This window comes from Sesamum indicum, linkage group LG2 (genome assembly GCF_026168435.1).
Source record: "Sesamum indicum cultivar Baizhima isolate 11 linkage group LG2, ASM2616843v1, whole genome shotgun sequence".
Lineage (NCBI taxonomy): Eukaryota > Viridiplantae > Streptophyta > Magnoliopsida > Lamiales > Pedaliaceae > Sesamum > Sesamum indicum.
In genome coordinates, this window is record NC_142658.1 from 20,885,733 (window position 1) to 20,900,434 (window position 14,702).

General features: G+C 29.0%; 1 protein-coding gene across 1 annotated transcript; it reads left to right on the plus strand.

Annotated features, from left to right (window-relative positions):
- Nucleotides 1-11,196: 11,196 nt before the first annotated feature.
- Nucleotides 11,197-12,025, plus strand: LOC105156392 (uncharacterized). Its single transcript, XM_011072512.3, has one exon. The coding sequence runs from the start codon at nucleotides 11,335-11,337 to the stop codon at nucleotides 11,908-11,910; it is 576 nt and encodes a 191-aa protein (XP_011070814.1). The 5' UTR covers nucleotides 11,197-11,334; the 3' UTR covers nucleotides 11,911-12,025.
- Nucleotides 12,026-14,702: the final 2,677 nt, after the last annotated feature.

Here is a 14,702-nt window from a genome sequence, read left to right on the forward strand (position 1 = left end):
TAAGGGATTTAATTATAATTATTTTTTTTTTTTTAATTTCATACTGCTATAAGCGCGATAGGCATATTGATTATTTAGGGATATCCACCACATCTCGTACTTAGTTTGAATTGTTAGATGTATATGATAATTCATCACCTAATAATAGCACCTTTTAGCTTTGTGTTGCTCCACATTAATTATGACGTGTTACCGACTTCAATTATCTTCTCATCCAAATTTAATAAACTTATGTTAAACGCAACAAACAGCTCCATCCAATGCATTCATTTTTTTAATAATTTTCAAAAACACTTATAATATATTAAAAATATTATTATTTAAAAAAAAAATTTTATTTAGATTAAATAATGAAAAAGATAAAAATCTAACAAGTTCAAAACACGGGATCCCAGGAGTTTACTAGGTCAAGAATGCATATGTATATATGTATATATATACCATCGTAGTGGAAATAAGAAGTGCAGTTTTTCATGATTATTCCTGCAACAAGTCGTCAATTTTTGACAAAGAAAAAAATAGAAAGAGAAAGCTAATTTAATTTAATTAATTAATTTATTCTTGAAAAATTAGATGTGGATCCACTTTCCTGAAAGTTGAAGCAATCAGCAATCACGCTCATAATGTGAATGTGTCAACCGTGAGAAAGTCGTGTCCCGGCTGCTCTGTAAACGTTTTTTTTTTACGCAAAATTGTCAATTCCTTAATTGGACGAAGCTATCAATCACTAAGGAACAAAATCAGTCTCAAGAAAGAGATCTCTTTTCCTGTGAGGTCCGTTTGCCTCCACCACTAAGGAACTGAAGTTTCGTTGGGGTCACCAAAAACTTTTGATTTTTAATCAAATTCATTTCTCAATTAATTAAGTTTATATTATATTTGGATCCAAGAATTTAAAATTTATAATATTGAATTTGTTTAAGCTATACCTAAATTAATGTATTTGAATTTGAGAAAAAAATTTAAAAAAAGAAAAATTCAAATAACTTCATATTCTAAAAATTTGAAACCCGTCATTATTTGACAGAATATAGTTCAAATTTAGAGCAGAAAGATTCCTATAAAATCTAGAATTATTCAAATAAGTCTAAAGGATTTATTACTAGAAAGTTGAATTATTTCAAGTCTAATAATCCAAATATAGCCTCGGAAAGTTTAATGCTGTAAAGAATTTCAAATTGTTGAATTTTGATATGGATTATATTTTTTTTCATATGGATAGATTTTAAATCTATTTAATATGAAGTTATTTGAAATTTTCTTTCAATAATTCATTTATCAAATTCAAATCTTTATTGAAATTTGACATAATCTTTAAGGGACACAAACTTATCACGTCCAATGTTGTGGTTAGTTAAAGGGTAATGAAATTACTGTGCATCAAAATTTTACTCAAGTACAAGTTACAATGAAATCATTTTGCAGGAGACTAAATGCTCGCCAGCCAAACACTTTTGTGATAAGAAAATGGTAAACTACAATGGACTTCTCTCAAATTTATTATAATTATAAGTATATTTTATTATTTAAATAATTATAAATATTTCTAAAGTTAATGATCTATTTTGAAGAGGGTATAAATGTAGTTTTAAAATATTTTTGGAAAAAGAATATAATTTTATATTTTTAAATGAATTATAAATGTATTAATTACTCATATATATATATTATGTGTGTGTGCGCGTGCAAGCTCATGTATGTAGTTTTATAAATAATAAAATAGAAGACTTTTCAACATAAATACCCATATCACACAAAGCGATTGTCTTATCTGTAGTACACGACATTGAGTCGATTTTGGTGCGAATAGCTTCGAAACCATACATATGTATGAACATCAAAGAACCACATAGCACCACTATAAAAATCCTGATGAAAAAAAAAAAAAAAAACATAATAATAATAATAATAATATTTGGTTGTGGTTGGGTTCTGAGAATTATTAATAAGCTACATATACTCATTTATGATGGTAGGAATGAAATTATCTAATTTTTCTTAAGTTCAACATCACCAACAATCATACAGATATTGGAGGCCAGGAGATCAGAGCTAGTTTATTGATTATGGAACTCATGAAAAATCTTTGGAAGAAAATATTTTATATAAAATAATTTACAAAAAAAAATATAATTATGATAATATTAAATTAGTATATAATATCAGAACAAGCTACATTTATGCTTCTGACTAATTTTTTTTTATTTTTTGTCATACACATGTATTTTATCCTTACATTAACAAATCCATGTTGAACCACTTTTTCACCATAACTTTAAATAAATATTAATGATGTTTTCTTATTTACATCGTAAATGTCAAATAATTATGACGCAGATCGATAAGGAATAGGACAGGAATAATAATCATATCTTCAATGTATGTAGTTATTTGCACTTTGCTCATCAATATTTTTTTTTATACTTTTCCACCCAATATTCTGCATTTATTACACTTTGTATTTTTTGAGGAATAATAATAAAAAAATTTTGTCCGCGTGTGCTCATGGGTCTGAGGATGATTTTTTGGACTGGATATTGTAAACGTTAAATGCAAACACGCCTCCTCCCCCACATATGGGATCATTTGTACTTTTTGTATCTCAATCTTTTAAAAAAATAAAAATAAGTGAAATAATCAGAAAAATGGAGAAAAATTCCAAAAAATGGAGAAAAGTTCTAGAAAGTTTAACTAGAAAGCAAAGAACTTTCTACAACATCAACTGTGTGCAACACGAATAAAAAAACTTTACCTTTCAATTCTTTAAAAAAAAAAAATCAATAGAACATGACATATTGGAAAAGAACTCTAATGAGAAAACAAGAAAAACTCTTTGACGTAGATGAAAATATTGAACTCCAACAACTCAGATGAAAAATCACAAAAGAGCACAGTTTCACAACAATATCAATTACACACCTCTTGTATAAAAAGACACAAAATCAAACCCATAAAAGAAAGAAACTTTAAAAGAAAATGGCGTATATATCTGCCGGTGCCATCATTAACATTTGACTTGTAATATGAAATTGTTTATCTGGAGATATCAGTGTCAGTAACTCTTTTGAATATTAAATTAATGTATCATTACTTAATATACAATTAGGGTCTTCCAAGTCTCTTTTGATTTTTGCCTCTGATGACACAAATGGTCAAGTTACACTGGAAGAACAAGTTACAAATGTTACTCAGTCTTATTACTTCCTCCTTTTCAATAATCAAAAGATTGAGAGCTGAAATGTTTTTTGTCTAAACAATGGACACTTCTTCTTCTTTTAAGATAGAAGGGATATATGATATAATTATATTATTACATCAATATTTAAATAAATTGACCAATTAAGCAATACATTAATTTAGTAAATACATCAATATAATTAAAAATTATAATAAACTCGCATGAAATCTATATCTGAAGCCTCAGCATGAAAATATTCCATCTTAGAATCCAAGATCTTAATACAGAACTATAGATGAATTTTGAATTATTTATCTTTATTTTTGTCTCTAATTATAAAAAACAAAAACAGTTGTGAAGAAATTAGTTTTCTGGACAAAAAAATGCACATAATTAAGTGTTGTACCCACACTAGCAATACAATTATTGTTTGTGATGGCAATCACTTGCAAACTTGCCCCAATTACTCATCATAATACTCCCAACTCACTAAAAGCAATAATGCAAATCTTAAGCCCTACCCCATATATTCTTGACATGACATTTACTTAATATTCCATCACCTTTAACCCCTAACAAAAAACATGTTTCCACTTATATGCCATCATTCTCAATAATCACCTTCATCAACTATTTCTTCACTCTTATCATATAATTTATATTCATATTAACTCATCTAATGTCTAATGGACTATATTATAATTAGTAGATTCTCCGATGCCCACTTTTTATACAATAGTCAATGAAAATTTCTCCCACGTTCCGCCACTTATGAGGTGTGAACAATAATAGTAAATAATAATGCTGTCTAATCAAAGCAAAATATCGCCATAATCATGATTAATTAATTGGTAATGATTGCAATTAACTAATCTAATTGTGGCTATATTTTCAGCATATGTGTATATATATAGTTTTTCTTGTTTTAAAGTGGTGGTTTGGGTGAACTGCAGTTGAATTAAAGACACAATTTCTTTTTCCAGTTAATTGTTTATGTCTTACATATATTTATGGAACTTGACGTGCGTTTCCTATTTGTTTATTTAGCAGTTCATATATATGTTATTATTTGTCCGGTCATTTTAACATTTGTTTGCTTCAACTATCCACCGTAATATGCTTATTTGTACGTACGTATATAATCAGATAGATACGAAACAAATTTTAAAAATAAATACTAATACATAATAAAAAACAGAGAAAAAATGAACCTAAATAAAAGTGGAGGATACATATATTAGTATATGGCGGTTAAAAGATGATGTGAATAATTTAAAATAAATAAGTTACTGTATTGTAAAAATATTTAAAGATACAATTAGTATTCTAAATTTTGTTGTTGATATTGAGACAGTTGAGGTTGACATTGAATAAGTCAAATTTTATTGCTTATTAACTTCCATTTAAAATTTAGATTATTTTGAATAGGTAGATGATGGATACCCATAAATATCGAGGGGGTTGGGGGGGGGGGGGAGAACTAAGAGATATTTAATTCATTTGACTATTCTCGAGATGATAATGGTTATCCATAAATATCGAAAAGTATAAAAATATTTTGAATTCATTAGTGACAAAAATAAGCTCAACCCGTCTATCAGCATTTACGTAACTTTAACTTTCGGAATTTCACTTTTCACATACATAAGTTAATAAAATGTAAATTACAAGATATTCTGTGAGAATAAAATATGATGAGGGATATATTAGGATCGAGATGTACTCGAACCGTCCTGATTTGGAGACTGGAATAAGGTTTGTGTGAATTATTTTATATGAGATGGATCGAGATTATGTCACGTAGATCTGTATAAATACGATTTTTTAGTCTTATAAATACATTCAATTGATTCATTTATTTGTATGTCATTTATTATCTCCTTCCTATCTCAACGAACTGACTTAAGTATCAAATGATATTTTTTAGGACCACCTAGTGAGACTAACGATATTTTTCTTTCTCATATTTCTAAACATACGATTTGAACAGCTCTCAGAAGGACATCGATTCCCTATCCAAATCAATATTATTATATATATGATACCTCATTTTTCAAAATTATAAAAATCTCCCTCCCAAATTTGCATCGTTAAAAAACAAAAAGACAGATGTAAAAATTAATATTATTAAATTGCCTGCACTAAAAAAATTGTGTATTACAACATGTCGTGGTTAACTTAAAGAGATAGTTATATTTACATGTCATGTTCTATAGTCTATTTATATAAATTATCTCTATTTTTCTTAAAGTTAAATTATATTTACGTACACAAACTATCCTTATTTTTAAAAAATTACACTAACATTTCTAAAAAAATTAACATTATTACACAAACAACCCATACTTTTAACTATCAGAATAGTTTCTATAATTACACAAAAAATTTATATTATTATGTAAATATAATTACCAATAAAGTAATTATAGATTATCTCCCCATTCTTTCAAAATTATAACAACTTTCTATCAAAATTTACAATATTACATGGCGCCCCTTCCAAGTTTATAATGTTTTAATACCTTTTATCTACTGTCCAACTTAAAAGGAACGTTATTGAAGGTTTTTATTATATTATTTATTATTTTTTTTCAAAAGGCTAAATTACATAAAATCTGTCCGTGTTTTAAAAATTTAGTAAAACTCCTCTTTGATTTAAAAACCGGCAAAACACCCCCTTGTGTTTAAAAAACTCAACTCAATCGTCCTTTTTCGTTAAATATGACTAATGGCGTTAATTTTTTGATGAAATAACTGTTATGCCCTTATTTAATATATATATTTTTTTATTTTATTGACGATTGGATTTATATTGATCATACTACAATCGTCAGGTCTAATTAATTAATCTTAGCGGTTGAATCTTAAATTTATAAAAGAAAATCAATGATTCATATTTTACTAATTAAAACTATATATTATACAAAAATTATTTGAAAAAACAATTAAAATCAACTCCCCCTACCCCATTCTCGCCGCCTGCCTATCCCCAATCACCTCCCCGCGCTCCTAATTTATAATCAATTAATTTATATTAATTAAATATATTTTGGTAATTATGAATAATCTTTTAGATAATTATAATAATTAAATTTATATTTTAGTTAAGTAAAAAATAATATTAGATAATTATAATAACTATTACATTTAAATTAATCTATAACTTATAATTATTATAATTGCTTACTATTTATATTAATATAGAAATCTAAATTAAATAATAAAATTTAGTAATTTTTTCCTTTTTATTTTTTGTATTTTAATATTTAATATAAATATGTTTAAGAATTGTATATTTAGAAGAGATGAAAATGCAAAAAGAAATTTTTAAAAAAGTCAATTTAAACATAGTATTTTAAATACAAATACAGGAGTATTTTAAAAAAAATTTAAAATATGATAAAAATGAGGCGCAATCACACTGTAAGCGCGTGCACCCAACATTCCATTATTGTCACTAATGATTATTTTGTGACAAGATTAAAGTGACCGTCACTTGATATATATTTTTTAATAATAATTTTAAAAGAAATGGCAGATCGGGGCGAACCCGGGCGTGAAAAGTGGATCGGCTTGGTTGGTGGATCCCGGTCCAACCTCCAAGCTAACGATTATATATGTAATAATCAATTGGGTAGTACACACGTGCTTGGTGGTTGTACGTGGCCGACAATGCGGTAGAGGGTGGTGTGGGCGAGCGTAGGCACGAGGTACCACGTGGGCCTCAAAACGCACTGCACGGCACCGTAAAGGTTCTGCTTCACCCTGCAAGCATTGATGCTTTTCACGTGACTTTAACGTCTATATTAGGACATTAATGATTTACCCTCAACGGTCCTACCCTCCTACTCCTATCTTATCCCCTACACACCCCAAACCACCACCCCCCCCCCCCCCCCCCCCCCGCCCCCATTACCATAACTTTCTTTTTGGACTACAATTTTTTTAAACGTTTTTTCAGACGGAACCCCTTAAAATTTGAAAATTACAAAGTCAACCAACCACAACTCTTTCTAGAAACAAATAAAATAGTCTATTTTCCATTTTTGTCTAGAAGTATTTGATTTGATACAAAATTCTGAAAAGATTAAAATAATTATATTTACACTCCCAATATATAATTTATTTACACAAATTTACATCTCAGATTGTGTGTGTAAAATATTTTTTTAGCATAAACAATAATATTGTACCAAAAGCAATAAATATATTTTAACAAATAATCCAAGATTAATTACTTGAATATATGATCTTTACTCTCATTAATAATACCCGGGTAGGAGGGCTACCAAAAAAGATAAATTAAATTAACACTATTTGATATTCGGTCAAAATATATAAATATTTTATGTATTTCGTAAAAATTATAACTCACCTTCTAAAGACATGTGTGTTTATGTTTATTTTTATTTTTAAATATACAGTTAAATTGTAATTACAATTATAATATCAAATAATATAATTACAATTTTGTTAAATACATAAATTTTTTGTATATTTTAATCCAATTTTAGAAGCTTGCCAAAATTATTTACAATTGAGCAGACGTGACGGCCTATAAAAAGGTAGGGGAAGAGTAGTGGACATAATTATTAAATTCCGAGTAAGTGGAGATGTGTTGAATTATGTTAAATAGTAATTAAGTGCGGCATAGAGTGAATAATTAGAGCAGTTTGTTTCCCACCTTAGGAACTAAGCAGTGAGCTGTCGTAGGTAACTTGTTCTTAGTGCAAAATACGAACAAAAACCTGCAATTATTGATTATGAGTACATGGGTAGATTAAAATAATAATTGTAATCCCCATGTTGGATTTTAGACAGGGGCGGATCTAGGACAACGTTGCGGCAACTGCGGGGAGCTGCTTTTATTGTACTTTTAGTACACCTTATTGAACTAAATTATTTTTTGGTTTTAATTTGCCCATAATTAAAAGTCGGAAACCCTTAATCTTTTCCTATTTGTCTTTAAGGATAGAAACAATGGTATGTTAGTGACCGGCGAATATTCAACTTTGAGCTTCTCTTTTTACTTTTATTTTTATTTTGAATAAATTACAGCCATCTCATTTTAAAATTTATCTTAATTACGAACATCTCATTCTTATTTAAAAAATCACAAATAATCTTTGGACTTTAATGTTTGCTTAAACAAGCTAACTTCATTAGCTTTTATTAAGTTTTCATCAATTTTTATGATGACTCTAAAATATAATTTAATATATTTTTTAAAATATTTTTATGGACTAATTTGTTTTACGAATTATTTACTCTACCAGCCCTCAATTTTTTTCTCCCATTTAGTCAAACGTTTTATTAAATAGCAAAGGTAAAGTAGTCATTTTCAACTCATTGTTTATGAGCTACATTCATTTGATGGATATATTTATAATTTGTTAAATAATAAAAGAGTATTTATAATTATATAAAATCTCATAAAATGTAGCTGTCATGTTTATCTTTTTTTTTTAATTTAGAATCGATGTGTATTTGTATTAAAAAAAAAACTCTGGGCGTCGGTCTTGTATTCAACGCGAGGATTGTAGGAATTAAGATGAGAAGAAATCAATATTAGAGGGGAAATATATAGAATTATGTCAATAATAAACAACTAAAAGTACGCACTAATACAAGATCCACATGATTTGTATTAGGTATCATGACAAACAAAATACGCTTTTCGATCTAAATTCAACACATCAATTGTCATCCATAACTATGCAAATAAACTTGTAAATTGCTTTTGGTGTGTTTTACACGTTTCAGTAGTACGTCTAACATACTTAATGCCATGTTGAATATATTCCTCACCTAATAAATTATTTTTTAATGAATGTCTTTTTATAAGTAATAAGTTTTGAAAAAATCACTTGAAGAAATAGTAGGTAGCATCTAACTTTTCTTTTTTATTTTTTCAAAATATCACTAATTATAGTATAATACATTGTGTGTTTTTTTATTTAAAAAAAATCCCCAATATGTCAATAAATTTGTTACAAAATGCATCTATACAAAAGTTTCTCAATCTAATTGGTTGGACTGACTTTCTCTACTCTCTAGAGAGCTTTGACGTTTATCCCAAAGGCAGCTTCTACTTGATCAAAACGCACACAATGCGGACCATACTTATTTATGTATGACTACACATTTTTCTACAACTACGCTCGTGGTATGCTGTTTTTTTTGTATATAATTAAAATATATCAATAAATTTATTTCAAATACAAGAGAAAGAAAATTAAAAAAAAATTAATTTAAAGTATTATCACAACAACAATAAAATTAGTACAATGATGTTAAAATGACGTGGAATCACTTTTGTTTAAAAAAATAATTACAATTACTTTTTAAAATCGTCTAATAAGGGTATAGTTGTGGTATTTTAAAACTAGTGTGTTAGTATCACTAATTGTCGTTTATAATTGTAGATGGTCTTTCTTTTCTATATTAACTAGCAGTTGTGGTATGTTGTTTTAGCGTGCATTTGATAATTCAAAAATTATAATTATTAATTATAAGATTGGTTGGTAATGATTTTAATATAATATTATTCAATTACATTAAAAATAAATATTTAATTATTTATAAGAATTATAGTTAAATTGACTGACCAGTAACATGAAACGTCAACCTAAGATTTGTGACAACTTTGCGAGGGATTGGTGTAGTTTTTGCCATACTAAAAAATTGAGTTTATGTTTCATGCGCATTAGACATATAATCCCACTAACGTATAAATATTTTAGGGTAAAAGTATATTTTGCCCCCCTAATTATTCCCGATGTAATACTTACTTTCCTAAATTAACAAAGATAACATTTACCCCATTGATTGGACAAAAATATTTCTCATACTTTGAATAATTATATTATTTTTAATATATATTTTAGTTTTTTGCATATTAAATCATTACCAAATTATTTTTTAATAAGAAAAAAATTTAAATTACAAGTAGAGTAAAAATTAATATATATATATATAGTAGATACATAAACAAATATAATGTATGCATAATAACTTAATTTTATTACTAAATTAATAATATATTTTTATGAAATTGTTTTGTGTATTTTGTGTACTCATTTATTACTTAACTTTGAGTCCATAAAATATAATAACATTCAAACTATTAAATTTATTAATTTTCTATTATTTTATTATAATTACAAAATATTTTCTTTGAATTAAACTTAAAATATAAAATTATTAAAAAAAATTATTTGAATTATAAATATAACATAAGGGTAAGATTGTCTCAAAAATTAATTATAAAGGATAAATACTGTATTGTTAGCTTAGAAAAGTATATGTTACGTGAAGTAGGGTTTAAGGGGCAAATTGGATTTTGTCCAATATTTGATCTACATCAATATTTAATGATGTGAAAATTTAGAAAAATTCAAGATTGGTATCAGTGTGATGCCATTGAAGAGACGTGGCAATAATGTAGCCCAAACATATATAAAACAAAAACATTTCGAATATTGAAAATCAACAAAATTACAATTAAAAGAAAAATGGCATAAGACAAAAATTGAAAACAAAGAGGGGTCCACCCCACATCAAAAATCCCAGCAAGAATCAATAAAGACAAAGGGGGTCATAATTTAATTTTTCCGCAGAGGAGCGCTCACACCCACACCCAACCCCCACCGGTGCCGACGCCCAACTTGGATTAAACTTTAACCCCACATTTAAATCCCACAAACAACCCTATTCGGACACAGAATCGTGATTGACTATGCCCTAACTGGGCCCCCCACTCCCCGGACTCCAAATCCACTTTCAATTCCAGTTAATAATATAATCACGCAATACACAGATTCCTAGAACAAATAGGACTATTACCACTACACCAAGATTACGAGACAGCAGATGAGCAGACACGTCAAAGGAAAGCAATTTATAATTGCCGAGACGTCCGTGATTTGGCCCCATGTTTTCCCACGTCACCATCATTGCCCCCCCTCCCTCCGTTATCTCTTCCACTTTGCCGTTTCACCCCCACTATAAATTCCCATTCCCTTTCCCTCCCCCACACAACTCATTGCGCCGTTTGTGTTTTTCTTCTCTCTACGACTTTTGAGATTTCCGGAGAAGGTTTACAACTGTGGGAAATTCTTTCTTTCTGGCTTTTGCTTGCTTGAGTATATAATTTGATGGAAGATTTGAAGGTTAAGAAGAGGGGCCGTGATGAAACGGAGGGGCCCGAGTCGGAGATCGACTCGCCGGAGGTGAAGCGGCTCAGGGAGAATCTCTTGGATAGTTTGGATGATGATTCTGAGTTTTGCACTACCACTCAGGACCTTGACTCGTTCATGAAGAGCTTCGAGGAGGAGATTACTGCCTCTCCGTCGTCTGCCGCCGACGGAAATGCCGCCCAGGCGGTGGAGACGGTTTTGGTTTCCGGCGAGTCTCGGCCGGATCTGGGATACTTGTTGGAGGCTTCTGATGACGAGCTTGGGCTTCCGCCGACGGCGTCCTCTCCTGGTGGAGCTGAGAATGAGTTGAGGGCTGAGTTGGTTCGGGTTGAGTCCGACTCGTCTGACCTCGGAAGCGAGTTTTGGGAGATCCCGAGTTACGACCCGTTTGGGTTTGGATGCGGGGAGACGGAGCCCGACTACAGTAGCGGTACCGGTGAATACGTGGCGTTGGATGGGTTGTTTGACTATTCGGATATGGGGTTCGGGTCGGGTGACATTCCATGGAGACCCGAAACGTTGCCGGCCCAATAGGACAGAGCCTCTTTTTTGGTTGCCCTTTAGGCATAGGATACTGTTGATACGTTTTCTATTTATTTTTTGAACTTTTTCTATTTGATACTGAAATTGAAAATATGGTTGATGAGTACACGTACGCCTATGGGAATTGCCTGCGAATTATGGCGAAATTTGAGGAACAAAGCAGCTGCACTGAATATTAAATTTTAATTATCTCATTTACTAATGAAAGCACGCTTTTAAGGACAAAAAGTTAAAACTGGGGCTGACTTGTTATTGCACGAGTTTGGGCAAATAATTTGTATTTGAACGAATCAATTTTCAATCCGTTGGTTTGCACTAGTTGTACTTGGCATTTGAACAAGTGGGCTTCTTTTTATTTTATTTTTCTTATTTTCTTTAATAGTATTTTCCAATTTTTTAAACTATTTATTCCTCAAAAAAGAAGCCTTTAAGCTTATTTTAATGATGATGGATGATATGACGTATTAACTCTCGATCCGACGGTAACTCCAAGCTTTTGGTTTATAGTTTACGAAAATATGATATTTTGTGGATATTTTATGTGTCTGTACACAGCAGAATTTTTTATTTATTGTTTTCACATGAATTTTATTTTGTTGGATTAGATTAGATCTCAATCCAAAGAAAAAAAAAATTCAATAATAATTTAATTCATAACACTATTAGTTGAAAAAGAGTTTTGATTTTTGAATGAAGTTACAGGAAGCATCCCAGTTGGAATTATTGATTCATGCTCAACAACTCTGTTTTATTAATTTGTGTTGATAAGAAGAGCGAGATGGTCAAATACTTGCGTTTTTAAATAAAGGAGGAGTAGAGAAAGTATCTCAAATACTCTGTTCCCCATAGTCGTAGGAATGCTCAAGGACTCTTGTACCCAAGTTGGATCCAGGTGGGTAGACAGAGAATACATAGATTATATATATGAATATTGAGTTTGAGTTACTAATACGTTGATAGGTTACAACGACCAAATTGGACATTGATATTTTAACGAGCTTTGATACAAGAAATATTTTCTAATGGTTAGTTTTTTTTTTTTTTTGGAATAGTGAGGACGAATTTATCAATTAATTTTTCATTTGTTAAAAATACAATGAAGGTTTTGGATATATTTTGAGGGAGTAATCTATGGGGGTATTTTGACTGATAGTCTCCAAGCATAACAAATTCTCTTTTTTGTAATCCCTACGAAAAAGGATACTGAAAGGCCAAGTGACGGATACCATTTCAATTTCCAAAGCAAGATACTTTTTTAAGCAATACAAAGCAAGATTTGTAATTTTCTACATTCTCTTTTTTGTCGGAAAAACTTCAAGTAATTTTCTTTTTTTGTAATATTCAAATGAATAAAAAATATTTTTTATATATTTTTTTAGCAATTTATCTTTTATATTTTTTAAAATATAATAATTTTCTTTGTATTTTTTAAATTGAAGTAATTTACCTCCCTATATAAAGAGAGGGGAGGGGTAAATTGCAACATTGTAAAAGACGTAGAGGGATAAATTATTTTTTTTATAAGAGAATAATTTACTTATTTGCAATATTACAGGGAATAAATTGCATTAAAACCCTTTTTTTGTCTTTCTAGGAACCAAATATATTATTATATCAAATTCCAAGCCAAAACTTAATCCATTATTTGAAAATTATCAAATTATAAATATTAATAATTTCACATAGATTAGATAACATTGATAATTTTCTCTTACATTCCATTTGAATTGAAGATTTCAAATCGTTAATAACAAATTTTTGAATATTTAGATAATTCTAAATTTAAAAAATTTCAAATCATTCTTTTCTAAACTTGAGCTATATTTTAATGAATATGTATGAATTTCAAATTCTTTTCATATGAAATCATTTAAAATTCTTTCTCCAAATCCTTTTTTCAAATCCAAATATACCGTTAAGGATTTGACAAAATGCAAAATTTTATAGTTTTTTGGGTGCTTGATTGGTTCTACTAAAATTAAGAAAATAAACTTAAAAGAAAAATATATATAGAACATGAGCAAAATTTTACTCCAAGAAAGGGAGAAAAAAAAAAAAAAGAGGGAAAATCAATAGATGATATTCATGGATTCTCTTGTTACCGTGAAGAAAGCGATTTTTCTCCTAAGAAAAGAAAAGAATGGAATTTGCGAAAAAGTCAAAGAACAGGAGAAAAGAACGTTACCATTAAAAGATATTTTTTAATTTAAAATTACTTATACATTTAATTAAATTTTGATATTTATATTCCACTATGAATTTGTTTTCATCAGAGAAACTTAGATTCGTAAAATCCAAAGATATTTTTAGATTCCCGATTTTTGTATATGTTTTTAGAAATTTCATGAACAAACTAAGAAATTCCCATCTTTCTTATGATTTTTCCCTTTTTTAATTTTTTGGGGTTGGTGGAAGGAAATTGGACGGGGGGGCTCGTGGATAGCGTGGGAAGTGTTAAAATCAAAACATTTGTCATAATCCTAATGGATTAAATATAATTTATCTCTTCGGATACAAAAAATAAATAAAATAATATAAATAATAAATTATCCATTTATTAACGATTTGGACAGATATTTGCTGTTTCGTTTTCTAAAATAAAGAGAGTTATTTTTGCTCTTTTTCCATATTACAAGCATAATAATCCGATTAAACTAATATTCACATCCTGCTGCCCTAAACCCCAAAATCTAACATTTTAAGCCCCTATCTGCAGCTTTTTCTACATAACTTTTAACCAAATTCTACAACTGGTGAGGTACCAGACCTAATTTAAAGTTGAG